At 36.4% G+C, this 26,821-nt stretch overlaps 1 protein-coding gene across 4 annotated transcripts in view; it reads right to left on the reverse strand.

Moving 5' to 3' along the window:
• The window catches only part of ITPR2 (inositol 1,4,5-trisphosphate receptor type 2), a 489,660-nt gene that overhangs the window by 136,923 nt on the left and 325,916 nt on the right, over positions 1 to 26,821 (reverse strand). For all 4 annotated transcript variants that reach the window (XR_009617392.3, XM_060658096.3, XM_060658095.3 and 1 more), the window contains exons 41-45: positions 25,892 to 26,148; positions 23,057 to 23,257; positions 20,226 to 20,336; positions 15,711 to 15,806; positions 13,555 to 13,677 (exon numbers count right to left, since the gene is read on the reverse strand). Coding sequence is in view for 3 of the 4 variants with exons in the window: in XM_060658096.3 (XP_060514079.3) it covers positions 13,555 to 13,677; positions 15,711 to 15,806; positions 20,226 to 20,336; positions 23,057 to 23,257; positions 25,892 to 26,148 (788 nt within the window). In the remaining variant the exon portion in view is untranslated. The remainder of the gene's footprint in view (positions 1 to 13,554; positions 13,678 to 15,710; positions 15,807 to 20,225; positions 20,337 to 23,056; positions 23,258 to 25,891; positions 26,149 to 26,821) is intronic.

Here is a 26,821-nt window from a genome sequence, read left to right on the forward strand (position 1 = left end):
TTCTACAATGCGTCTTCAGGATAAAGTGTCAGCTGTATAGTTTATCCTTCTTACATTTATGTTTTAGCTAGAAAAACAAGTTAATCAATATGCATAGGCAGATACATGCAAGCACGTGTATAAACATGCAGGCCCAGAATATTACTCAGTGCTTTGATGTCAATGTTTTTATACTGGCTCATGTGTTCACTAATTATATTTTCTCTTGGGTTCATTTTTAATTGATTTATCTTTAAACACTTGCTTAATGTCAGGGTATGAATTAGTGCATGAATAAAAGTACAATCATTAAAAGATCTTTTTAAGACTTGTAATAATACTTTTGAGTCAGTGGATACCTTCTAAGGCAGATTTCTGTGCCATTTGTTTTTGTGTTATTGTTTCAGCATTCTACAAAATCATTAATATCTCATTAATTTTATGGCACCATGAATAAGAACTAAGTACCCTAAGGAGCAGTTTAGCAGAAATTTATGCTATGTCACATTTCAATATATATTTACACTTAATTATTTTTTGGTACTTAAAGCCCTCTAGAATTTGCTAAGATGTGCCCTCCACTGCTACTTCTCACATCGGCACCACACTGTTTCCTCTGTCCCTTTAATGTAATGTCCCAGAGCATTTAACCTCCACATACGTATTATGGTGAATATTTCCTCTACTCATGCTCATTCTTTCCCTATGATGGAGAACCCCCCCTCCTCACTTTTTTTCTGCCTATCTAAAACTCATCCATATGTAAGATTCATCTAAAATATCAGCCCCTCCACAAAGCCCATTGCAGTAACTCCAGCCAAGATTAGCTATTTCCTTTTAAGTCATCTATGGCGCTCACTTGTTGACTGTAATAGTCACTCATCCACTTAATCAATCAAGAGTATTTGTCATATCAAATACAAGTATTATGTTATGCGTTTCGCAACACATTCATGAATAATACATAACACCCGCTTTTACTGAATTCGGAGTCCAGAAGAGAAGACAAACAACTAAATAGGCCACAATAATTCACTGATAGATGTAAGCACAGTGTGCAATGGGAACACCCAGGAACAGACGGGGTAAAGTAATGATAAGGAGCTCAGGTTCTGGAGTCACAGTGCCTGGATTTGCATCAGAGTTAGAAAAACTGGGAAATCTAGAGTTCCATTATGGATATGTAAAGTGTGAGATGCCTAAAAAGACATTTAGATGCAGATCTCAAACAAGCAGTTGGATGTACCAGTCCGGTGTTCAGAAGAGAGGCCCACGCCGAAGATATAAATTTGGGACTTATTGTGGTACAGCTGGTGTTTAAAGTCACGTGACTGAATGAGATTATCTCCGGAGTGAGTGTCAGTTGAGGAGACAAGAGATCCATGGAATGAGTCCTAGAACACACTGACTAGAACACTTCTGACAGAAGCAGGAGAGAGCAATAGGAACCAGTAAGAGAAATTGAGAAGGGCCAATAAGGAAGCAGAAAGACCAGGAAACTGTGCTGTGTGAAAGCTAAGTGGAGGAATTATTTCAAAAAGAAGAGAGTGACCCACTGTGTCAAATGTTAGTGACAGGCTAGATAAGATGAGGAATGAGAACAAATTAGATGTAACAAGACGGCAGTCACTGGTGACCTCACCATGAGCTGTTTTGGTGCCATGCTGAGGATGAAAGCCTGGCAGGGATGGATTCCAGAGAGAAGAGAAAGAGAAGAATTGGAGATAGCAATTGTGTACAATCTTTTGAGAAGTTTTGGTATAAAAGGGAGCAGAGTAATGGCCCAGTGGACTAGGGGCTTTAGAGAAGCAGATTTTCATGCTTGAATGCTGAGCAAATGATGGAATGATCGAGTATAGAAAGAAATTGTTCTCTCTCTATTCCTCTGGCTCTTCCCCTGTCTCTGCCACCAGCTCACTTTCCGAGGCCCACTCCTAACCCGACACCCCAGGGCACTCCAGATATACATATTCTACAGGAGCTGCCACACTGTGATTATTTTTATGTCTCCCTGTAACGAATGGTAAATTTCATGAGGGTAGAGACTATATCTCATTTGCACACCTTAATCTTCATGTCCATGGCACAAATGATACCTGTAGATTATCTGCCCCCGAAAGGAGCAAATGATGTAGTCACAAGGAGAGACCTATCCCCATGAGAATGCAAGCTCATTGAGGGGAGGGATTTTCGTCTGTCTGCTCACTACTTTATCCCGAGCACGGAACAGAGCCTGGTTACAGCAGGTAACCAGTAAATATGCACTGAATAAAGAACGAATTAAGAATGAATTTAGCTGGGGAAAGTTATGAAAGGAATTCTGATGAGACTTAATGTCTATGGAGCACTTCCTGTGCACCAGGCTCCATGTAGATGCCGGACGCATGGGCTGTTGATCGAAAAATTTTCAACCTTTATATTACATTAAAATTTTAATTGAAAATCTGCTTACTTTTTTTACTACAGAGAATGTATGGCAACAGGATACCACAAGATTTTTATTTATTTTTTTTAATTTGGTGTCTGAGAGGCATTTTTTATTTCCAAATTATACTAGTGAGAAAGGCCTGCTAATCCCAACCTCTGTCACACCACCAAAAATTAATATTACTACATGAGGGTTCCCTCAATGAATTCCTCTTAAAATTAAGTGCAAAGAAATTTTGTGCTACACCAATAATCAACAGGAGTGGCTTTTTGTTGTTGTTTTTTTGCATTATATATGAATCATGTAAAGTATTTCTCTTTGCCTTGGTTGCCAAGAAACACAGAATAATTAATGCTCAAAGTAGCATTAGTTAATAATCATGCATTTTATTACCTCAAACTGCTTTGTGAAGGCAACACAGAAAAATATCTTTTGGTAGGGGGAAAATAGTTGAGCCCGAATTTTTTTTTTGGAAAGAATTTCTTTTAGAAAAGAAAACTTACAATTATGTTAAGTTTTCAGGCAAAGTTCCTTCAGTTGCTTATATTTCTACATATCTGCTGCCAAGACTTAACAATAGTTTTTCTTCATGTAGCTGGGCAATTAAGTTTAGTCCATTTTCTGCGATTTTAGTAAAATAATCTCTTGACATTAGAAAAGGTTTTTTTCTACTAAGTTTACATATTGGAAAGTTTCTACATTATCGAAGTCTCTCTACGAAGTGACCTTACATATCTACTTTCACAATGACTATTGTACTGTAAATACTTCCAGTTTATTTATACTCACTTTTGATTGTAACTCAGAAGTGCTGAACATTATTCATCCCCGAAGACTGAAAAACAGCTCTGTGCACTTGTATAAAATCTGGTGTGTTCTGTAGAACTGCTTAGAAAACACCGTCTACCATGCTGTCCTATGCCCTTACATAGTTTTCTTTTAGAATTAAATACCAGAAAAAAGTTGGCCATTAACGAACTGTAAAGATGTTAATTGTATTGCACATGATTTTTTACTCTTGGTTACCAAGAAGCTCAGAGTCCTACTGATAAGCAGTAAGAATATCAGCCAAGACCCTTAGCATACTTAGATTCCTTTTCCTTCTCAGGGCTTTTGATCTTGAATTCTAACAATCTAATTATACAAGTGCATTTCTTACTTGACCTCAGATTCCTTTCATGAGTAGGAAAGGTATAAATAAATACGTAAATATCCAGTAGCTGGTTAGTTTCTCTGTTACATTATTTAAAACATAATCTAATCCGGTAAAAGAGCCATCATGGTCCAACTATTCTCTAAGTGTCCATAAAAGTCTCTGAAAGTTTACTCTGGAAACACAGTTGATGGATACCCCTCAGATTTTTATAGACAAGAAAGGTAAAGTCAGAGAAGTTGAGTGACGTAATCAGCTAATGGAGAAAATGGAGGGTGAATAACAACTAAGCTATTTGTATAATATTCTAGCCAACATATTACTGAGTTACAAGTGCCTCTGTGAGCTGAAAAGCCCAGCTGTGTTTTCTACTTTCTGCACTACAAGCAATAATAAAGATGAAGTAATTGTAAATCAGTTAAAACCCTTCAAAGATATTAAAGATGGAAGTTATGTATCCAATTACAAACCCATCCTTCTGTTTCTACAAATAAAGTAAACGAAGCAATGCTGATTACTATATATTAACATAACAAAATAGAAATTGCAAAGAGGTGAGTGGCAAAGTCTCTAAGGAAAACATTTTAAGTAGTCTGAGTAATATATACATTTCATTCCACTTCAGTATAAATTAAAATTTAGCTGCTTAGAGTATGTATATGCGCATCCCTTAAAATGAATATAGCTCAAGCAATTGCAGCTCTGAGGTCAAATACTTAAGGAAAAGAAAATGGATTAATGAGGACTATCAGGACATCCAGCAAATTCCTTCAGCATAACGTAACATTAAGAATCCTAGTCCTTGAGGGGCACCTAGGTGGCTCAGTCAGTTAAGTTTGACTTCAGCTCAGGTCATAATCTCACTCAGGTCAAGATCTTATTCAGGTCATAATCTCAAGGTTCACCAGTTCAAGTCCCACAACAGGCTCACTGTTAGTGCAGAGGCTGCTTTGGATCCTCTGTCTCCCTCTTTCTTTGCCTCTCGCTCTCTCTCTCTCTTTCTCAAAAATAAATAAACATTAAAAAAAAGATTTGGGGTGCCTGGGTGGCTCAGTTGGTTGTGTGTCCAACTTTGGTTCAGGTCAAGATCTCACGGCTTATGAGTTCAAGCCCCACATCAGGCTCTGTGCTGCCATTCAGAGCTTGGAGCCTGCTCGGGATTCTGTGTCTCCCTCTCTCTTTGCCCCTCCCCCACTCTCGCTCTCTCTCAAGAATAAATAAACATTAAAAAATTTTTATAAAGGGGTGCCTGGGTGGCTCAGTCAGTTAAGCGTCCGACTTCAGCTCAGGTCATGATCTCACTGTTTGTGAGTTTGAGCCCCGCGTCGGGCTCTGTGCTGCCATTCAGAGCTTGGAGCCTGCTTGGGATTCTGTGTCTCCCTCTCTCTCTGCCCCTCCCCTGCTCACGCTCTATCTCTCTCTCTCTCTCAAAAATAAATAAAACATTAAAAAAATTTTTTTTAATTAAAATAAAAAAGATTTAAGGGGCGCCTGGGTGGTTCAGTTGGTTGAGCTTCCAACTTTGGCTCAGGTCATGATCAAGAGGTTCGTGAATTCAAGCCCCAGTTTGGGCTTTGCGCTGACAGTCCAGAGACTGCTTGGGATTATCTATCTCTCTCAGCCCCTTCCTGACTCGCACTTTCGCTCTCTCTCAGAGTAAATAAATAAACTTAAAAAAAATTTTAAGAACCCTATTCCTTGAAACATGACTATTCCTACCATTCGTTCTCTCTCTCCTGAAAGGAAAGAAAGAGATACTGTCTTCTAGTGGGGACAGTGTAACAATCCAAGCGTTTAAAATATGTTAGGAAATGCTATGTACTTTTCTGCATGGAAAAAAAAAATACATATAGAAGCACCCCTGCCTGATATCTCCAGCTTTCCTATTAGACTTTGAATTCAGTGGATATGGTTGAAATCAGAGCAGACATAAGAAGGAGCCAAGTTATGGCAAAGGCTTTCTAAGTTGCTAGAATTCAGATTGATGCTGTAACATAACAATTATGTCGCTCAGAAATAAATACATATCTACCAAACATGAAATGTTAAGCAGAAAAATAATTGCTTCCACTGAACTTGGCTTCATGATCCTTACACCAAACTAACAATTAGAGAGTCCAATTTCAATCCATTTCCTGGATTGCATTTTTTATTACTCCCATTAACCATGAATTTGAGAGGTCATGTAAGTGGAAGTAATCCAAAGAGTCTTTGTTGCTTGGTGAAAGATATGTAGGTGCCCATTAAAGGATTTAAATCTAATATGTCAAGTATTTTCCCCCAAGATATTTTTCTTTGTGGAAAGTTTCCTTTCATTTTTTTAAATGAGGCCTCATGGGTGCCCCGATTTGGAGAATCTACTACTAATTAAGTAGCCAAGACCTACACATATGAAACAAAGAACAATTCTAGGATGATATACAGCATAGGCTATTATGAAAGTATGTATGCAGTTTGGGGTGAACATTACAGCTGTAGGAATTCAATACAAAGAGAAGATCATTGTTGGTTGGATTCATCTAAGAAATGGGGTAAGTCCATCTCAATTTGAAACCTTAGAAAAACTAATGTAGTACTAAAATGAGTTTTAAGAGAAGGAGATATTTTATTAGTTCTGAGGTGGCATCATGAACAAAAGTAAGAAAAGTGCCTGGAAAATATTATACGGCTGTGTCTATCTATGTAGAGTTTGCTGATATGATTGGTAAAGGGTGATCTACAGAATTAAAAACTCCATCAAAGTTGAATAAGATCTTGGCTCCCAGAAAGCTAGTACCAGTTTGGTAGGATTATTTCTATTAATCCTACATAGTACCTGTATTATTACATAAAAATAATATCAGCCTGCATGCATTTTTGCAAGAAATTATTCCTCCAAACTCATCTTGAGTATGTGCTATATGCTAAGGTGTAGCTGGCACAGGATGAGAAAAAAAATACTGCCTGTGCACACAGAATTTATATTCCAGTGGAAACATTTATCATTAGTTTTGATCATGATAAGGATGATGATGATAACAAGAAATTACATTTATTCACTTTTTTAATTATAATACTGAAATTATAAACACTGACATTTTAGAGTACATCATGTCTTAATCATTAATTCATTCGTTTATTCATTTTTCATTCATTCATTCATACATTTGTTAAACGCCTATAATCAAGGTCTTCACAGTTATCAAAGATGTTGATTTAATTCAAATGATTACAATTCATTTCTTATAAAGACATGAGCAGCTATCACACAAGAGCCCTACCAATTTTCCCCAAAGAAGTTCCTTCCTCTAAAATATCTATGGTGCATTTTTGCAGAACTTGTTGCCTCTGATGGAATGTCTTCCCCCTTTATCTATCCTTCAAGATTCAGTTCAAGTGTTGCCTCTTCCATGAACCCTCTCCTGACTCCTAGGGAAAATGTATTTTGTGCATGCTTCCATTTTAACAAAAGCATATTAAATTATGATTTATCTATCCCCCTGTTAGAGCTGCGAGCTCTTAACTGCGAGCTCCTTGATGGCATCTTTATTCATCTTTCCATTTTAGCAACTGAAACGATGCCTAATGTAAGAAGTGCTCAATGAATATTCTTGAATGACTATCTTATAATAAAGGAGACTTAGGTGCACTGTACGTGATTATTATAATATTTGAGTGCTAACAGCTGGTTGAGGGTCTAGTCTCACAGATCTTCTGTCCCTCTAAACACGCCAAGCTCATTGCCACTTTCAAGCCACTCTCTGCTCTGGGATGTCCCCCACCCTCCCCATTTCATACCGCTGGCATTAGCTTTCTCACTTAGAGCTAGCTTCAATTTCAGCTCCTCAAAGAAAACCCTCCTGATCCCCAATCTACAATGGCATTTCACCACTGTCTTTCATCACACCCTGTTCTCATTCACCACAGAGCTTATATCACACTCTCCTGTCTTTCTGGTTTGTCTACTCTTCATTGCTCCCAGTCAGAATGTAAATTCCCTGAGAGCTGATCTCTTAGTTTCCACTGCTGTACTCCTACCATCTAGCACAGTGCCTGCCATCGAGTAAGCACACAAGAAATCCATGCAATTGAATGAAGAATAAATGAGAAATTTGGATCCTCTTTTCCATAAGTGGCAAACTATGGCTTATGGGCTACGTTCCACTTGCTGGCGAGCTTTGTTTGGACTGCTCATGTTTTGTTGTTTTTTTTTTTAATACTGAATGAGTTGTCAAATTTAAAAATTAAAAGATTTTACATTTTTCAAAAATTTCAAAATTCAGGTTTCTGTTGAAATGCTGAAAGAAGTGGAAATCTAGGGCCTACAATCCCAATTGGAAAGTCAGCAGAGGTGAGTAATGGTTGCCTGCTTTGGACGAGGATCACCAGACTGTCCCAGCCTCACCTGCTCCCTCAGCACTCAGTCACATGCCCCGTCTGACCATGAAGGTGGTCTCGATTTGGCCCTGACCTCTTCTGCTAAAGCTGTCTCTGTGACCCATGCTCTACATCACACTCACATGACTCCTATAAACCCTGTCCTCATGGACTGCTGTTACTACTAAATCTGAGACTGTATCTTCAGAGATAACTTAGCATCAGAACTTACTTTTTTATTATTTCTGCATTATGACATGGAAAGATTATATAATCAAATACAAAACTGAATTCATTATATACCAGAAGAAAATCTAGGTGAGTGTTTAAGAGATCTCAACGTGGCAAAAGAAACCTATCATTAAAACATTAAAAAACAGCGCAGGTCATGATCTCGCGGTCTGTGAGTTTGAGCCCCACGTCGGGCTCTGTGCTGACAGCTCAGAGCCTGGAGCCTGTTTCAGATTCTGTGTCTCCCTCTCTCTGACCCTCCCCCGTTCATGCTCTGTCTCTCTCTGTCTCAAAAATAAACGTTAAAAAAAAAAAAAACAAAAAACATTAAAAAGCAAATTAATCAGGAAAAAGTAGATATAACTACTATGACTAAGATTTGTTACTGTTAATTAAAATTCACTAACAAAAAATGGACGCTGTCAGAAGAATGGATAAACACATTTTCAAATAATTCACAGAAAATAGAAATATCAAATAGCATTAAAAGATAGTCCATTTTATTTATAATCCAAAAGATGTGAATTAAAATGAGATTCCCTTTCGGGGCACCTGGGTGGCTCAGTCGGTTAAACGTCCGACTTTGGCTCAGTTCATAGTCTCACGGTTTGTAAGTTCAAGCCCTGCATGGGGCTCTGTGCTGACCACTCAGAGCCTGGAGCCTGCTTCGGATTCTGTGTCTCCCTCTCTCCCTCTGCCTCTCCCCTGCTCATGCTCTGTCTCTCTCTGTCTCTCAAAAATGAATAAATGTTAACTAAATTTTTTTTAATGAGATCCCCTTTCATCTATAATTGATTAACTCATTTAACAAACATTTGCGGAGTGGTCACTATGTTCCAAACACTGTAAGTTTGGCAAATATTTTTTTAAACAGTAGTAATTTTAGGATTCAGTAAAATTAATACCATCACACATTGTGAAAAACAATTTTATGATATGCATCAAGAACCATAAAATAGTTCCTATCCTGTGACCTAGTAATTAAACTTCTTGGAATTTATCCTAGGGAAGTAATCAGTGTAGCAGACAAAGATTAATGTATGAGGATGTTAATCATAGCATAATTTATAATACCAACACATTAGAAATCTAAATGTCCAACAATAGGAGTGATTAAATAAATTATGGTACATTCAAATGATGAATGATTATGCACACATTAAAATTATGTTTTCAAAGACCATTTAGTGACATAGGGAAATGCTTACTAAAACTTTTAAAACCTATATTTTAAAAATAATTTCATATAGCCAATTATAATGATCCCTTCTTTCTTGCCTCATGAGACAGAAAGAAGTTTCTCCATATAAATCTTAGTTCTGGTAGGTATTAAAATAGAAGGTCTCGCATGTTCACTGAAGCATTATTTATAATAGCCAAGATATGGAAACAACATAGGTGGTGGTGTATATATTTACACAATGGAATACTATTTAGCTCTAAGAAAGAAGGAAATCCTGCCGTTTGCAACAACCTGGATGGACCCTGAGGGCATTATGCTCAGTTACATAAGTCAGAGAAAGACAAATATCATATGATCTCTTACATGTGGAATCTAAAAATGTGGAACTCATAGAAACAGTGTAAGTATGGTTGCCAGGGGTTGGAGGTGGGAAAAATAAGAAGATGTTGGTCAAAGGATACAAATGTACGGTTATAAGATTAACAAGTTCCAGGGATCTAATGTATAGAGTGGTGAATATAGCTAATAATACTGTATCATATACTTGAATGTTGCCAAGAGAGTATACCTTAAATGTTCTCAGCAAATAAGAAATAATGATGCAATGAGATGAAGCTAATGGTTGGTGGTAATCATTTTGCAACACACAAATGTGCCAAATCATCACATTATACACCTTAAACTTATACAGTGTTATGTGTCAATTATATCTCAATAAGGTTTGGGGGAAAATAAAATAAAAAAAAATTTCAGACACAAAAAACAGAAATTGCTACATGGGATCAGAAAAGCAATATGGTTTAATACAAGTTAAACATACACAAAGCACTGAAGAATGTCCTAGATTGCAGGTAGTGACTATTCTATAGAAAGAGAGGAAAGATGGGAGAAGGAACAGGAAGAAAGCAAAATATAAAAGAACAAGACCACAGCAGAAAGAAGAGACAGAAATGCGTAAGGAGAACATGTGGAGGACAGAAAATCAAAAAGGACACATAGCTGAATTTTAAGGAAATTCTCTGCACACACCATAGTATTAGAACTTAAGAAATTCCCTTTTTGATGTATTTATAGTATTATGTAGATCAGACAAGACACTTACAAGAAGCATTATTTGTTTCTTGTAACACCAACCACAGGAAGGGCCAAAAAGGATGTCATGGCAGAAAAGCAGAACTACCTCAATACCATGAAAAGAATAACAACAAAAATTGAAAGTCTCAGTGCACCAAAATAAACTGTCTGTACAAAAGATGATTATAGTAAAACAAGGAGGAAGTTGAACCTTGGTTTTAGAATTACTGAACTGTGCAAAGGCAGAAACCAATCTGCATGGTCATCAGTGTTCAGGAGGCAAATAATTCCATGTCCACAATGAAAGCAGTGAAACCTGGGCTCCACCAAACCCTTGGAGCACAGCTACATGGCTCCTCCTGAAGCCAAGTATACACCCCCTGCTCTTTGCATTTGTGCTTCGGTGAGGGAGCTGTTTGGGTAACAGATTCATAATGCACTTAACCAAATATAACATCCAAGCCTAGAGAAAGCTGAAGGAGTCACTTGTGGAAAGATCAAAAGAGCACAGAGGATTCTCTTCTATGAGTGAAAACTGAATTTTTCATTAAAAGATGGTGGGAAGAGTTACCCAAGAGAATGCATTTAAAAGTAATAAGGTAACAATGTTCTGCGTCACTGTAACTAAGTAAGAGGACAATTGCGTGACCCGACACTGTCAGCTGCACATACCCCGTTCCATATATTTTGCCATTCCTACCCCGTTTTGAGTTCCTAGAAGAATGTGCATGGACTCTCATTTCATATTTACTCCTAACAATTTAATCACAAGGCTTAGAGTGTTCAGCAATTCCGAATCTCCTTCCCTTTACCCCTCTGATGTACTCCCTCTTCCTGAAATCGGGCTTCATTTATGTATATCCACACTGTACCATCCTGGTTCTGCAAACTGTTGCTTTTTCAACGTTTTGGTTTTGTGAAATTGAGAAACCTCTACATATCCATGCAAGCCATTTTCACATCTGTAATTTTATCTCTTTGTTTCAGTAAGTTGTTTTTATCCCCTTGTTCCCTTTTTTTTTTTTTTTTTTTTTTTTTTACTACTTCTGAACTCCCACTTTTGGACAACTCCACCATAATTTTTGAATCTAAGCTATTCTCTTCAAGAACTGTCATAAACTTAAATCCATCAAGACCATTGACCCTTGCACCATGTTCGCTTTTAACATTGTTTGTATTTTGTGTCATTACCTTTCAATCTGTGACTAGCTCTTGCATTCTTTATTCTCATTCTTCATTCTTTTCAACATCCCCCATAGCCTGTTTTTAAAATTTGTATTCTCTACCCTATACTTAGTCTGCTTAAAAATGAACTGACCTAGAAAAGTCTCTTCTTGACCTTGACATTTTTACTATTACATACATCATACTGGTAATCTGAGGTTGCATTTTTAAACCTCCTCTTCATGGATCTGGGTGATTGGTTCAAACATCTGCTATTCTACTGGTTCCAAGGCTGCCTTAGCTGGTCTGGTTGTTCATTTCCCATTGAAAGGCTGCAAGGTCAGGACTTGTTCATGTAACTGCTCACTCGGGCAGAGGGGACAGCCTCTCCAGACAGAGCAAAATTAGCCTTCAGTCAAGAGCACATGGGTGGCTGGACTCCTCTACTTCCTTCTTCTAAAATTTTCACTGCTCATTCTGGCCCATTCTTCCCTGTTGTTTTCCTTCCACCATGCTACAGCTTGTGAAATAACTCCTTGCCCATGTCCATGTTGGGCCATCAGGTTTCTCTATTCATTCTAGTAGCCAATTTGATTTTCATTCTCAGCCTGTGATTTTTTTTCTTTCCATTCACATTCAATCTTTAGTCACTCCTTTTCTAGACTGACTCAATTCCTATCATCTGAATTTCTCTTTCTCTCAAAAACACCTTTTCCACATCCTAAACCTCTGTGTTCTACTTCCTTCAACTTGCCCTTCATTCCGTCCTTTATCCTTCAATACCTAAAATCCTCTTTTGTCTTTCTAGCTATAATCTATCTGCCCTTACCTGTTTCCATTCTGTATATGCATTTTGCTATACTATGAGAGACCCAAAAATCTTGTCAGTGATTGAAATGTATTAAAAAAAAACAGAGCAACCTCTTTTGTTAATATATCCTAGAATGTGACACCTTCCCAGAATCTTTTGTAAAAGTTATATTCAAGTTTATGTATATTAGATAGTTATGCAAAGAAGAGAAGGGCAAGAAGTGTCTAAAGAGCAACCTTTCAACACCTTAAACTTACATAGTGCTGTATATGTCAATTATATCTCAATAAAACTGGAAAAATAAAAAAAGTAAAAATAAATAAATGTACTCAGGATCTTACTTTATATCTACCAATGTCTGTTCAATTAACTGTTAAGATGTATGGGAAGAAGGAAGAGGGAGAGGTTGACAATGTGAGAAAATGACTGGAGAGAAAGACTGGGAAAGTCCAGAAAGTTTGGACTTTAACCTGTAAAAAAAAAAAAAAAAAAAAGAAGCTACTATGGAAAAAATCAAATTGGCATTGTGCATTCAATATTTTTAACGTTTAAACAAATCTGTGTTAGAAGATGCAAATTTCAAGTTGATCTTCATGTCAATAAAATTAAATTAATCAAACAACACTTATTAAGCACCTATTTTCATGAGGTACTATAAAATGAAAATGGTTCCTCTAAAAGAATTTAAAATTTAGCCTAATATCTGTTAGAAGTCCAATGGAAACTAATTACAGGCTGATACTTACAGCTTCTGTATGAAACATGCCAACCTACGACTCCAAGAGGCCAAAAGCCATCCTCAAGGTTTATCCTGATTAGACCTGAACATACCCCCTTCCTTCACACTCTCTATTTTCTCAGCCTCTCCTCCTCTCTCCTTCAAACTGCCGTTAGTTGCCATGGTTTTCCTATTTTTCAGGCTCTGACCTGGGACTGTTTCCTCCCTCCTGGCCCAGCAGTTTTTGGTGGCAAGTATCATTTTCTTGTAGATCAGCCCCTAGCATAACTCCCGGAACACAACTGGGCATTCTGAGAGCATTTTCTTCTCCTTGGCCCAGAACAAGGGGGCAGGTGCTGAAGAAATGAAGGGACCAGAACATGAAAATATAACAAGCCATGGCACAAAACACAACTGTTAAGATTAACAAAATAATATTGGACATAAAATGTGATACCTGATGGGCCAGAATATAGATATTGTGTCCAACATCTTTTGGGGAAACACCGTCATCTCCTCCATCATCATCCCCATGGTCACATTCCAATCCTTGGTTATAGGCGTTCTTCATCACATCCACCTATCAAAAAAACAAATAGGAAGAACAGGCATTTTACGTTGTCTATGAGGTATAATGAAAAATTGGAACACTTCTGGGGCACCTGGGTGGCTCAGTCGGTTAAGCGTCCGACTTCGGCTCAGGTCATGATCTCACAGTTTGTGGGTTTGAGCTCTGCATTGTGGGTTTGAGCCTGTTTCAGATTCTGTGTCTCCCCCTCTCTATGCCCCTCCCCCACTAGCGTTCTGTCTCCCACTGTCTCAAAAATAAATAAACATTAAAAAAAAATTTTTTAAATAAAAAAATTTTAAAAACTGGAACACTTCCAAAGACTTGAAAACTACGAAAGAACTATAAATGAAAATGGCCTTAGAAATCATCTTTATTTAAATAAACATGAACAATATTTTCTGTCTTCCTTGAACATTTTTGCTTTGATGTTTGAATACTGACAATGCCAAAGTTCCAATGAATTAGGCAGCTCTAGAACCCTGAGACACATCCATTATTTATTAAGCTTCCACTAGGTACAGGGACAAATGGTGCTGGACGTCGTCCTCTGTACTGAGGACCCAACAGTGGGTACAACACAGTATATGCTCTCAAGGAACTTACTGTCCAGCGGGAGAGTCAGTACATCAAGAGGTGAACACAACAGTTCTACAGCAGCACTAAGTGTGAGGCACCTAGTGAGCACACAGTAGGGACATGAACTCAGGCAAGAGACTGATGGGGGGCCACAAGAAGGAAGTGGATGTTGAGAATAAGGTGTTGTAGGCAGAGGGCTATCGTACATTGCTGCTGTTGAATGAACATGTAACTCTTAGCCCCATTTAACCATAAGAATAGAGAATGTCTTGGTCCTCGTAGTCCACTACCTACAGATATGAGGCTCTCAGTAAATATATGTTAAATAAAACTGTATCTTACATTTTTATCTGCCCTCCTCAACTTCATTCCTCACTATTAAAGAGAGAGCAATGCTTTTGAAACCCCATGCTTTCAAGGACAAAAAGGGAGAGGCAAACCAAGAAACAGACTCTTAACTATAGAGAACAAACTTATGGTTACCAGAAGTGAGATGATGGGGGGGGGGTGGGGGAGGGGCGGTGAAATAGGTGGTGGGGATTAAGGAGGGCACATGTCGTGAAGAGCCCTGGATGATGCATGGAATTGTTCAATCACTATATTGTGCACCTGGAACTAAAATAACGCTGTATGTTAAATATACTGGAATTAAAATAAAAAAAAAAAAAAGCCCAGTGCTTTTAAAGCATGCTGATATTACTTCATAATTTTTATGTTACAAGCAAGGAGGAAAATATAACTTCTACAATAATGATCTCTGTGGAATCCCCAGTCAAGTCTTCAGATAATTTTCTTTAGGCCAAGCATGGTGTAACATTTCAATGATACAAACAAGCACAGAAGGAATTGGTTTTATTCTTATTGTTCAGAAAGAGATAAAAATAAAATTTTCGAGGAGTACAAACATTTTTCACATACCTTTCTCAAATATTCCAATACACAAACTAAAGAAAACTTGCTTTTTTTTCTGGCAAAAAGAATTTGCAGACAGTTTAATAGACTGTGACAGTTTGATTAAGAAAAGTACTTAGAGGAGCGTCTGGGTGGCTCGGCCAGTTAACTGTCCAACTCTTGGTTGTGGCTCAGGTCATGAACTCACAGTTTGTGAGATTGAGCCCCACATCGGGCTCTGCACTGACAGCATGGACCCTGCTTGGGATTCTCTCTCTCCCTCTCTCTCTCTGTCCCTCTCCTGTTCATGCACTCTCTACCTGTTTCTCTCACTCAAAATAAATAAACTTAAAAGAAAAGTGCCTAGAGTGGATAAAACCAATGAAGTAAGGACCCAAATCACAAAGGTCTTTTGCATCATGGGAACTCCTGAGTTACTTTTAAAGGTAGGTTGTGATGTGCCATCATGCCTGGTAGGGCAGTGAAAGCCACTAGACTTGTTTCATGACATGCATACTACAAATTTGTCCCTTTTTGGATGCACACTATTAGCACAGTTTCAAAAGTTTTCTTACCAGTTCTCTGGGTCTCATGTTAAAAAGAATTCTTTCCGCATTCTCACTGTCGTGTCTGCTTTCCATGATGGCCAGCAAAAGCTTGGAGGCATTGTTCTAGAGATACAGATTTAGTTAATGCACATGAAAAGTCTATTTCATGGATTAACAATCCCTGCATTTGTTTTGATTGACATTACCAGGAGCATTTTTTAAAAAATAAACACAATTTTAAACTGCTAATTTCATTTGGCTAACTAACATTTTAAAATAGAATGTTTTAGGGGCACCTGGGTGGCTCGGTCAGTTTAGCATCCAACTCTTGATTTGGGCTCAGGTCATGATCTCACAGTCATGGAATCCACTGAGCATGAAACCTGCTTAAGATTCTCTCTCTCCCTCTCCTGCCTCTCCCCTGCTCACCTGCACATGTGCACACGCATATGCTCTCTCTCAATAAATAAATAAATAAATAAATAAATAAATAAATAAAAACAAAAAATAAATTAAATAGAATGCTTTACTTCATTGTCAACAAGAAATAAAAATAATGAATCATGAGAGGTATGTTACAAAGAATATTTTAAATATTGGTGAAAGGGTGTTTTAAATACAAAATTGACTTTGTACGTAATGCATTAAAATATAATATTTTCCTTCACTATTTTCTAAATAGGCATTGCCATGATGCCATTTTAATAAGAAAGTAAGGTGAGGGGTGCCTGGGTGGCTCAGTCGGTTAAACATCTGACTTCAGCTCAGGTCATGATCTCATGGTTCGTGGGTTCAAGCCCTGCATTGGGCTCTGTGCTGACAGTGCAGAGCCTGCAGCCTGCTTTGGATTCTGTGTCTCCCTCTCTCTCTCTGCCCCTCCCCTGCTCTCTCTCTTTTTCTCTCAAAAATAAACATTTAAAACAATTTAAAAAAATGACAGTAAGGTGAACCAGTAGCAACAATGTATTTTATAGAAATGGTATATAATTTAAAGAATTTAGTGTAATAGCTTGTAACATGTTAGCATATTAGCATACCAAAACTTTAAATAAATTTAAGCAATAATTGCTGAGAATTAATCTAAAATTCTAAATTCACAAGTTAGAAGTAAAATATAAATTTACTGATAATAGTTTATTCGTCTCACTATATGCCAGTATATATGCATCATGTTTATCATCTGGGTTGTTGAAGAATAATATTTTCTAATTTTGTTTAATAGAGACTAAAAACAGTTTATGTTGTCTTTAATGTTCCAATTTGGTTTATAAATATGTATTCTCAAACATTTAACCTATGGATTCCAAAAATGTTTCTGATATAGTTGATTTATGATCCAAAGAATTACAGAAAGTCTTATTACACAAAGCACAATATCCTCAACATGTGGGAAGATGTTTCTTTACACTGTTTTCAATAGCACCGCTCCAGAATTGTGGCCACCTGTGAAATGATAAAAACCACCTGGGAGATATTTCTACAGTGTTTTTGCAATATTTATTTCGATAAAAATCTCAACTTCCACACACAATCTTTGATAGGAGCACAAGAGAAGTAGAGTCAAATGGCTTTAAGATGTTTCTCAGTGAGTCAAAAATAACATCTTACGGGACAAAAACCTGAACTGAATCAGTTGCTTGATGTATGCAGATATTCACTACATAAATTTTGTTAATTTTATACAAATTAATTTTATTGAGTAGTTTAATACTAAATTCTCTCCACTTTTTTCTTTCACGAGTACAGCCTAAAGACTGTCTTTAAATGACTAATATTAGTAGCAATGATGTCTGATGATGATGGTAGCAATGTCCTGAAAAAGCTTTAGAATTTTGTAAGGGAAGTGGCATTATTTTTTTTTTCTGTTCCAGTTTCAATTTTTAAGGATTGGTACTAAATCCTAAAAATCCATTTTTATAATCTAGCATCCTATACAAACAACGTACCTAAAAAAAATAAGGTTCCAGGATTAGTGGAGCTGAGATCCTCAGACCAATCTGAACTGACCCCACAGAATTTAAAGCTAAAACCTTGGTAACACTCACAGTATTCTCTAATGAACCTTACTTAGCAGGCCCAGTACATAATAGCTTAAAAATACATCCAATTTCAGAATACCATTGGCAAGATGATATTTTTTCCAACCAATCTTCTTTTTATACTATGTTGGAAGAATAGAAATCTTGTAAATGACCTACAGAAATCTGAATCAAATTGAAAGTACAAGAGCCTACATACACTAAGAAATCAAATGTGTGTGCCAGTGTTAACAGAAGATTTTCTTCCAAAGGGAGCTAGGGACCTTTATAAAAAAAAAAGCTACCTATTGACACATTCAACACTTTACAGTCACAGCTCAGCTATGAAATATAAATTAAAAATGAAAGGATAAGACATATGCATAAAAAATTCATAAACCTATATAGTAAATGAGTATATAAAATTAAGTACAGTTAAAATTATAAATAATTAAGCAATTAAATTTAAGAATGACTGATATAAAATAAAACTTAATTTAGCATTTTTGCTATGGCATACTCTATGTTATGGAGAATTTATAATTAAAAGCATTCTACCCATGGAAGCCCCCTAAAATTTGCCACTTTGTATTGCTCTGCTTTAAAAACATTGTTCTCATATTGGCCATTATACATAAAGCTTCATAGATTGTTTGGAAAGGTATATATGCCTTGTTCCTTAAGTAGAAGACTATATTTTAAATATTTCAAGTTAAATCCATCCCTCTGGTATTTTATACATATCTTGATTTAGCCAACTGTCATATTTTGAAAAGATATACATAATAGTGCCTAGTAACATAAGTGAAATTTTAAATAATCCTTTATCAAAAAAGCATTTTCATTTGAATAGATAAAAATATTTATATACGGTTAAGTAATACCCCATCATTTAGTTTTTTAATAGGTCTGGATTTGTAAATAATCTATACGCCCATACTTTGTTCTAATCGATGAATCACTCAGTATTTCCCTCCATTAAGTTATATCAATTAAAAATGAGTTTTTAGGCCAATAAAGGACTTTAAAAGCCAAAGGTCAAGGCTTCTGTATGTTGTTTTTTTATGAATTATGATTAAAGATGAATATAAGATGAAATAAACATTTTTCTTGTAACTCAACCTAAGCTATCTGTCACATGGTCCTAGCTTGGCTTCATTAACTAAAGCATGATGTTAACGAAGAAAAGGATACAAGTTCAATCTATGTAAGGATCATCTTCATTCTATTCTATGAACAGAAAGACTGAAGGCTTATACATATTGCCAATGAAAACAGTGAAAAAAATACAAATTCATCTCGTCTATGAAAAGAAACATTTGCTTATTAGGAGCTCTTAGCACAATCTACACATAAGCACAACATATGATTCCATTATATATCTAAATCCATATTTAGAAACAAAATTATAGGGGTGCCTGGGTGGCTCAGTCAGTTAAGCATCTGACTTCGGCTCAGGTCATGATCTCATGGTTCATGGGTTCAAGCCCTGCCTCGGGCTTTGTGCTGACAGCCCAGAGCCTGGGGAGCCTGTTAGGGAATCTGTGTCTCCCTCTCTCTCTCTGCCCCTCCCTCTGCTCATGCTCTGTCTCTCTGTGTCTCAAAAATAAATAAAAATGTTTAAAAATTTTTTTAATAAAAAAGAAACAAAATTATAAAAATGTCATTCCTATTCTCCCTAGCCATAAATCTACCTACACAAAGTTTAACTTAATTATACTTGCTGTGATATTGGATAGACCTGTCTTTACAGAAAAATTGTATTCAACCAATTTTTTTTTTTACCTCTTTAACACTAAACACAATAATGTGGTCTTTAATAATTCATCTGTATTGAATATCATGCCTTTGGATTTGGGATTTATATAGCTTCTTGTGTATATTCATTTGTCTGTTTCCATTTGAACAAAAACTTGATGAAATTTTTTTTAAATGCCATTTTCTTCCTGATCTCTGATAAATGTAACTGCTGGGAAGTATGTGCACAGCTTAAGTTAAGGCAGCTTCTCAAAGGGAGTGTGAAAATAGCTCGCAGTATTTGGGGAAAAAATAAGATTCTGATTTAAAAGAAAACAACTTTTAGAAGAGAGCAGAATAAAACTAGAATGCAGCCCTTTTTTAAATAGTCTAATTCATTGTGACTTGCTAGATAGAATTCTGTAGTCAAGATGAATTAAAAAATATATGGCATGATGAGTTTTTAACACCTTATCTTCCTCTATATAATAAAAAATGTAAAATAAAAACAAAGGGAAGTAGTGAAACAAAGTAGCTACTTAAAAGACCTTTCAGTAAAGTACCCTCTAGCCAAACATTATCTCGAAGCTTGTTGGACATTTCATTAGGAATTTAGTGCGCATTGTGCTTTTGCTATTCCTTTCTGTCAAGTCATTAGCTGAAAATAGGATAATATCTGGGGTTTTACAAGAGCTATTTGAAGATTCAGAGTCAATTCAGAAAGCAAGTTTTATATAGAACATGTCACTCCCTATCCCCGCCCCTCCACATAGTGGATTTACTCTACCTTTAGTTGGAGCACCAGATCCATTCGATATTTTCCAAGAGGGTTTATGTCATTTAGAATCAAAGCAATGATGATATCAATCCCATTGGATTCATGAGTAGCAATACACGTCTAGAAAGCAAAATGTTTGTAAACAATATTTTATTTACAACATAAAAGCACTAGAAATTATCTAACATAAAATAACAGTCACCTTAGTTTTTTTGACCTTTAAAATATAATTAAGATTTAACTTTGAAGTCAAGGATTTAAGTTTCCTTTGTTCTTTTATATAGAATCTTTTAATTGATTAGTTTTGATTAAATGGCTTTGAATGCAGAACACTGAAAGAGACCGTGTGTAACAGGTGTCTTTTATTTTTAACATGTTTATTTATTTATTTTGAGAGACAGAAAGAGAGAGTGAATGGAAGAGGAGCAGAGAGAGGGAGAGAGAGAATCCCAAGCAGACTCCGTGCTGTAAGCATAGAGCCTGGTGCCGGACTTGATCTCACAACTGTGGGATCATGACCTGAGCCAAAATCAAGAGGAACGCTTAACCAACTGAACTCACCCAATAGGAGCACTCTATGTATTATTATGAACTCACCCAGGGACCCCAGGTATCTTTTAAAATGAACCACTTTTATAGACTTTCAAAGAATTTCAAAAATTAAGTTAAATACTCTTTCAACCAACAAATTCCAATATTCCCTACAATAGAAGAGTGCCTTAAATTCAGAATTTTAAGACCTGATCTCTCCTGGCTAAGAGAATATTCCCATTTATGAAAGTAGTGTTTGTGATATGCCTAAGGTCTGCAAGTCAATGTTATTGGCACTGATGTAGCATACCAATTTATCTGGTACTTAGTACTCAGTGAGTCACAAATGATGTTGCCGCACGTGCTGGGTGGCAGCAGACAAGGCATACAGGTGCCTTCCAATGTTCTGGGGACATCCTGTCCATGATGATGGCTAATGAAAAGTTGCAGATTCCTTAAACCTGAGTGATTTAGAGAGGAACCTTACTTGGGGAAAGTTTATAAAACATCCTGAGAGATAAATATCAGTATTTTGAAGTTAAGGTCTACTGTGCCCCGATTCTGAACTTAATTCAATTTATAGAACTTGAAAAACAGAAACCTGTGGGTTGGAGTTTGTGGAATTACATGTTATAATGCAGCACCCAGTCAAGGGGGTTGAAAAATGGAAACTCGGGTGGAGTTAAATGAGCAAGAGTAAAATCAAGGTAACTCTGGAATGACTGCTATTTTTCAGAATGGGCTTCATTTCTCCTTTTGCACAAAATTTTTTTCACTCCCATGACACAAAGGAAAGGTGTCCTCTATTCATCTTCTACATTTCCTGAGGTTCTGATCATTAAAACACTTGCTAGACTTAGAGGCAATCGATTTGCAGATCATTTCTGGAATTTTCTGGCAACCTTCTTTTCTCGCACACATTTTCAGAGCACGGGGTTCAAAGTAAGTATATTTTTAGATATGGGATTCCTGTTCATTATTATTACTTATATTGTTTTATTATGTTATTTTATTATTAGTTTTTACTTTTAGAGCTTACCTGACTTAATAAATGATTTTTAAAACTCAATTTCATCCATTTATAAGACCAAAAGTGGGGAATATGTGTTTGGCATTACAGGTATACATGTTTTCACCAACAACAAAACCAAATCTCTAAATCTACATATTTTTCCTTAACTTTAAATCAATAGTTAAGTTTTCTTGTATCATTACCCTAGGAGACTGAAATACAATCCAGGAAAATCCAGGGCAAAATCTGAAAAGTCCTTTATCAGGGAACATGTGCATTGCAGAGGGGAGAAGAGTATCCTCATAACAAATTCTTTATGTCAGCAATTGTTGAGTTTTTATCCTACATACCTCTGTATGTATGCATATGTGTGTGCACATGTTTATGCATTTTTTGTGCATATGTCATATAGTTTGCAATAGAAAAGCAGCAGTTTTTTTCACACTTCTTTCTACGTTATGCACTGATGTTTGGTCCCAATGGCTACTTTAAAATTTATTTCCAAAGACGTTTACAACCCGAAAACTTTTTCTTTCAGGGTGAATCCATGCTTGCAATGGTAGCCCCATAATTAAGTGGATGTGAATGGTCAATTAATAAACTCTAGGGTGGCTCCCCTCCCTTTACTAGTTCACGTGTCCTATCTTCTACTCCCACAATGTGTCCTTGATATCCAAGAAAATGGAATCAGGCAAACATTCTGGAAGAGAGAGGTAAAATTTCACCCCGGAAAAGGTAATACAGTCAAAAGCGCACTCTTTTTAGACTCCATCAAAATCCTGAGTTTTAGGAACAGCTCTACAATTTACTGATTCCATCACTCTGAGACAATAGAACATCACTTAACCTCTGAGTCAGAGCCTATTCATCCACAAATGGGAGCAAGAAGACCTATTTCCTAATTTTGTGAATATAAAGGAGATAATATATACTGCCCACTGCAGTGCAGTGGAAGGAGCCAAAGGGAGTGTGTTCTACGAATCCTGGAAAAGAATCATTGAAGATGAAAACTGAGCAACGATGAAGAAATGCCTTTTACTCTTTTTGGTAGGTCTGATTTTTATCTGGAACATTTTCATGGGAAATTTCTTTTACAATGAAATTAAATAAAAATATGGCATAGTATTTGCTAGTCTATAATTCAGTCTTTGTATGTTTTGTGAGAAAAGTAAAAATATCTGGCAAAGCAAGAAGAAAGACCTTTTAAATGTAGACAAAGGTTGGCTCCTTCACCAATTTGATCCTTTTGCTAATTCGTCATGAATACTTTTGCGTGAAGAGCTGCTTTCACGGTTACCTGATTTTCATGGCATGGGCCCTGGCAATACTCCGTCAAGCTCTCCAGAGTCTGGTTGACCAGCACTACATTCTTCTCATTGATGTAGAGACCCAATAGGCCCAGGCCACCGGTGGTACTTCCACAAATGCAGTCCAAAAACTGAAGGGTCTCACAGACAAGGTTATAATTTGTTTTGTTGTTTTGATTCCTCAAGAAGTTCTGAAGGCAAAAGAAAATATACCTGAGGGGTTAAAAGAAATCACTGTGCTAATTGTTTTCAGCTCTCTCACTATGTGTGTTTTTCTAACTCAAAAATATCCCCGTGGCAATGTGGAATGGAATTGCTTTTTATAAGAAAGTGTTCACATTTATTAAATTTCCCCTGGGTTTAAGAAAAAGACTCTTAAGTTTTTCCTCAAGAATCTAAATTTCTCAGTATAGTTCATAACAAACATTTCTCAGTGTCATTATCTTCAAACTATATGGACAAGGCAAAAACAAACAAACAAACAAAGAAGTAGTAGGAAAAGGAGAAGGGAAAAAGAAACTAGAAAGAAGTTCTTTAGGGAAGGAAGCAATCAAATTTTCAAGTAAAGGATCCCTCGTAAACAGTGCAGCTTCAAACAGTGGATGATACAACCATTATGGAGGGCAAGTTGGAAGCACCTATTAAAATTTTCAGTTAATATACAATTCCACTTCCTAAGTTACCATATTATATCTATATCTATATCTATATCTATATCTATATCTATATCTATATCTATATCTATATCTATATCTATATTATATACCATATATATGGTAACTTATATGTATATATATATAATACATGCACATAAGACTACAAAGAGGTTCCCTGCACACTGCTTATTAATAGCAAAAACTGGAAACCATACCATACCTATCATAATGCAACTGGTTTAACAAATAATAGTACATCTAAACATTGGAATACTGCAAAGCTATAAAAATGAGGTACTTCAATATATACTGATATAAACACAGTCTAGTAATAATTTCGTAATAAGATGTATTACTAAATGAAAAAAGTAACTCGAAGAACATTATATAATCTAGTTTTTTTTTAAGTTTACATGTACAGATCGATATGCTTCTATGTACGTAGAAATTTCTCGAAGGAAGTACAACTGTTAACGTAATTTCTTTGGGAGAGTAAACCTGGTGAAAGGGGAGGCAGAGAGGGAAAGTTTTATTTTTATTTTATTTATTATTTATTTTTATTGATTTATTATGTAATTTACTTATTTGAATTTATTCCAACCACTTATCTTTGTTTAGGGGGTTTTTTTGTGTGATTTTTTTCCACTTTTTTATTGTGGCAAAATAGATATAAAATTTACCATCTTAAACATTTTTAAGTGTATAGTTCAGTGGTATTAAATATATTCATAATGTTGAGCTACCATCACCATCATCCATTTCTAAACCTCTTTTCATCTTGTAAAACTGAAACTCTATACCTATTAACGTCTCATTCTCCCCTCCCCCTCCCCCTAGCAACCACTACTCTACTTTCTGTCTCTGTCATTTTGACTACTCTAAATATGTCATAAAAATAGAATCACACAGTATTTGTCTTTATGTGACTGATTTCATGTCACTTGGCATAATATCTCAAGGGTGATACATGTTGTAGCCTATGTCATAATTTTCTTCCTTGGTAAGGTTGAACAGTATTCCATTGCACCCATATACCACATTTTGTATACCTATCTGTTGATGGACATTGGGGCAATTCTATATATTAGCTATTGTGAGTAAGTCTACCATTTGTCCTATTAAAACAAAGGTTTTTTTTTATAAGTAGCATTTTCCAAACTGTTTGATCCCACACTCCTGTAAGAAAAATATTTGATCAGATACTATGTATCTATCTGCTACATGGACAGACCAAGTGGATCAGCATAAGCATGTAGGCATATATCCAGTATCTTCCCTCTGGAAGTAATACACTGGTCTCTGCCCGGCCCAGGTCTGCAGCAGCCCTCTCCATGATGTGGTCCACAAGACTCATAGCTTCTACCACTTATTAATTCCAGAGCTTCTCCTCTCCTTGAAGGATATTTAATGCAATTTACATGAATCTACTATCTCTTACCAACTCAGAACACCTGCACTCTAGGCTCTTACTAGAGAACACAACTTCAAACTCTGCTCTCTCTAATCCTGGACATATGCTGTTAGAGACTATTGCACCTTTCACGTAATTATGCCACAGTGACATAAGCAGTGTGCACCAACAACGAAAAAAACAAGAGGCGAAAATTCCTAAGCACTGCTAAGTCCACCTACTTGACAAAGAAAAATGTACCAAAGAAGATGTAAGACCGGGATCATATTCATCTACAAAGGTATCAACCTTTACTGTCCTGAAAAATCCTCTTGTATATTAACTGTCTCTAATGAAGACATAAACATACTCTGTATCTTCACTCAAGATATATGAATTGAAAAAAAAAAAAAGATACATGAACTGATTCGGAAATGATGAAACCCCCTGTATCTACAAAACCATGAGAGGTATAGTTGAGGCAAATGTGACCTTACTCAACAAATACCAGAATATTAGGAATAGATAATGCTGAGGCTAAACAGATGTGAGTTGAGGATACAAAGGATGATACTGTACAAGCCTGATTTTTTTCACACATAAAGGAATTTTCCCTTCATTTTCCTTCACTTAGATGCAAAAGTTTCTTCCCGACTCAAAAGAGCACCCCATTGGTTTTATTGATTATCTCTCCAGAGCTACACATTAGTTTCATTGGAATTTAGTTACCTACAATCACAGGCCGTATTCTCAACTGTTACACAAAGTAGAACAAATACCTGCAGCTCCCGGTTGTGATTCTCACACAGCAACTGCAGAAACCTCAGTATGGGCTGCATGATGGCAATTGCAGGACTCATGGTTACTTCCTCGGCAGACTTTTCCTCGGCATTTCCTGCTTCGGATCCTGCACACATCATGTCGATTTCTGGATCCATTTCTCTTCGGTAAGCACAATACGCTTTGGAGGTTGCCGAAGAAGCTTCTGTTAATTGCCCTTTCATTCCCTCTTTTAAAAGTAATGATGAATCTCTCACTGAAATAAAACAGTACTCTTAGATTTCTGAATTAGCTTCCTTTTGCCAATTAAAAAACAAGACCTCCAGTTACCCCAATACTCTAACAACTAAATCAAAAAACATTTGACAAGAGGTGCAACAATTTCTCCCAAAATAATCTAGCAACTACAGAATTAAATTTGCACAGGACATTAAAAAAAAAAAATCTGAATGTTCAGCCAATTTCAGAAGGGCTTGTGTCTTTCTGATAAATATAAAATATGAGAATTCTTGAATACAAGAAGGTGGGGGAAAATATGGCAAGCTTCAAAATGTTATGTTTATATGATTTGTATTAACTTCACTGATGACTTTGTTATTCCAAATACCAAGAATCTTTCATTACAGTAAGGTGCTGTAACTCCTATTCTTAAAATTTGGGTTTCATGAATACTCAAAAGGTTTGGGCAGTTGCTCTTTACCATGCCTTCCACAATGAAGTCAAACTTTTCAATGTCACTTGTTCCTTTGCGTTAATAATGCCTTGTTTGAATTTGGTCCTACAAAGCTGTTTCAAAGTCAGCCCCGTGGCCCGTGGCCATAGGATTTTAAGGATGGAGCTCCATACACAGAACCACAGATGGGATATTGAGATGAAGGTAAGTGAGATCTAAAGGTGGTGTGACCTTCTTTTTTCTCTATTCCCCCACG

This window comes from Panthera onca, chromosome B4 (genome assembly GCF_046562875.1).
Source record: "Panthera onca isolate mPanOnc1 chromosome B4, mPanOnc1 haplotype 2, whole genome shotgun sequence".
Taxonomy (NCBI): Eukaryota; Metazoa; Chordata; class Mammalia; order Carnivora; family Felidae; genus Panthera; species Panthera onca.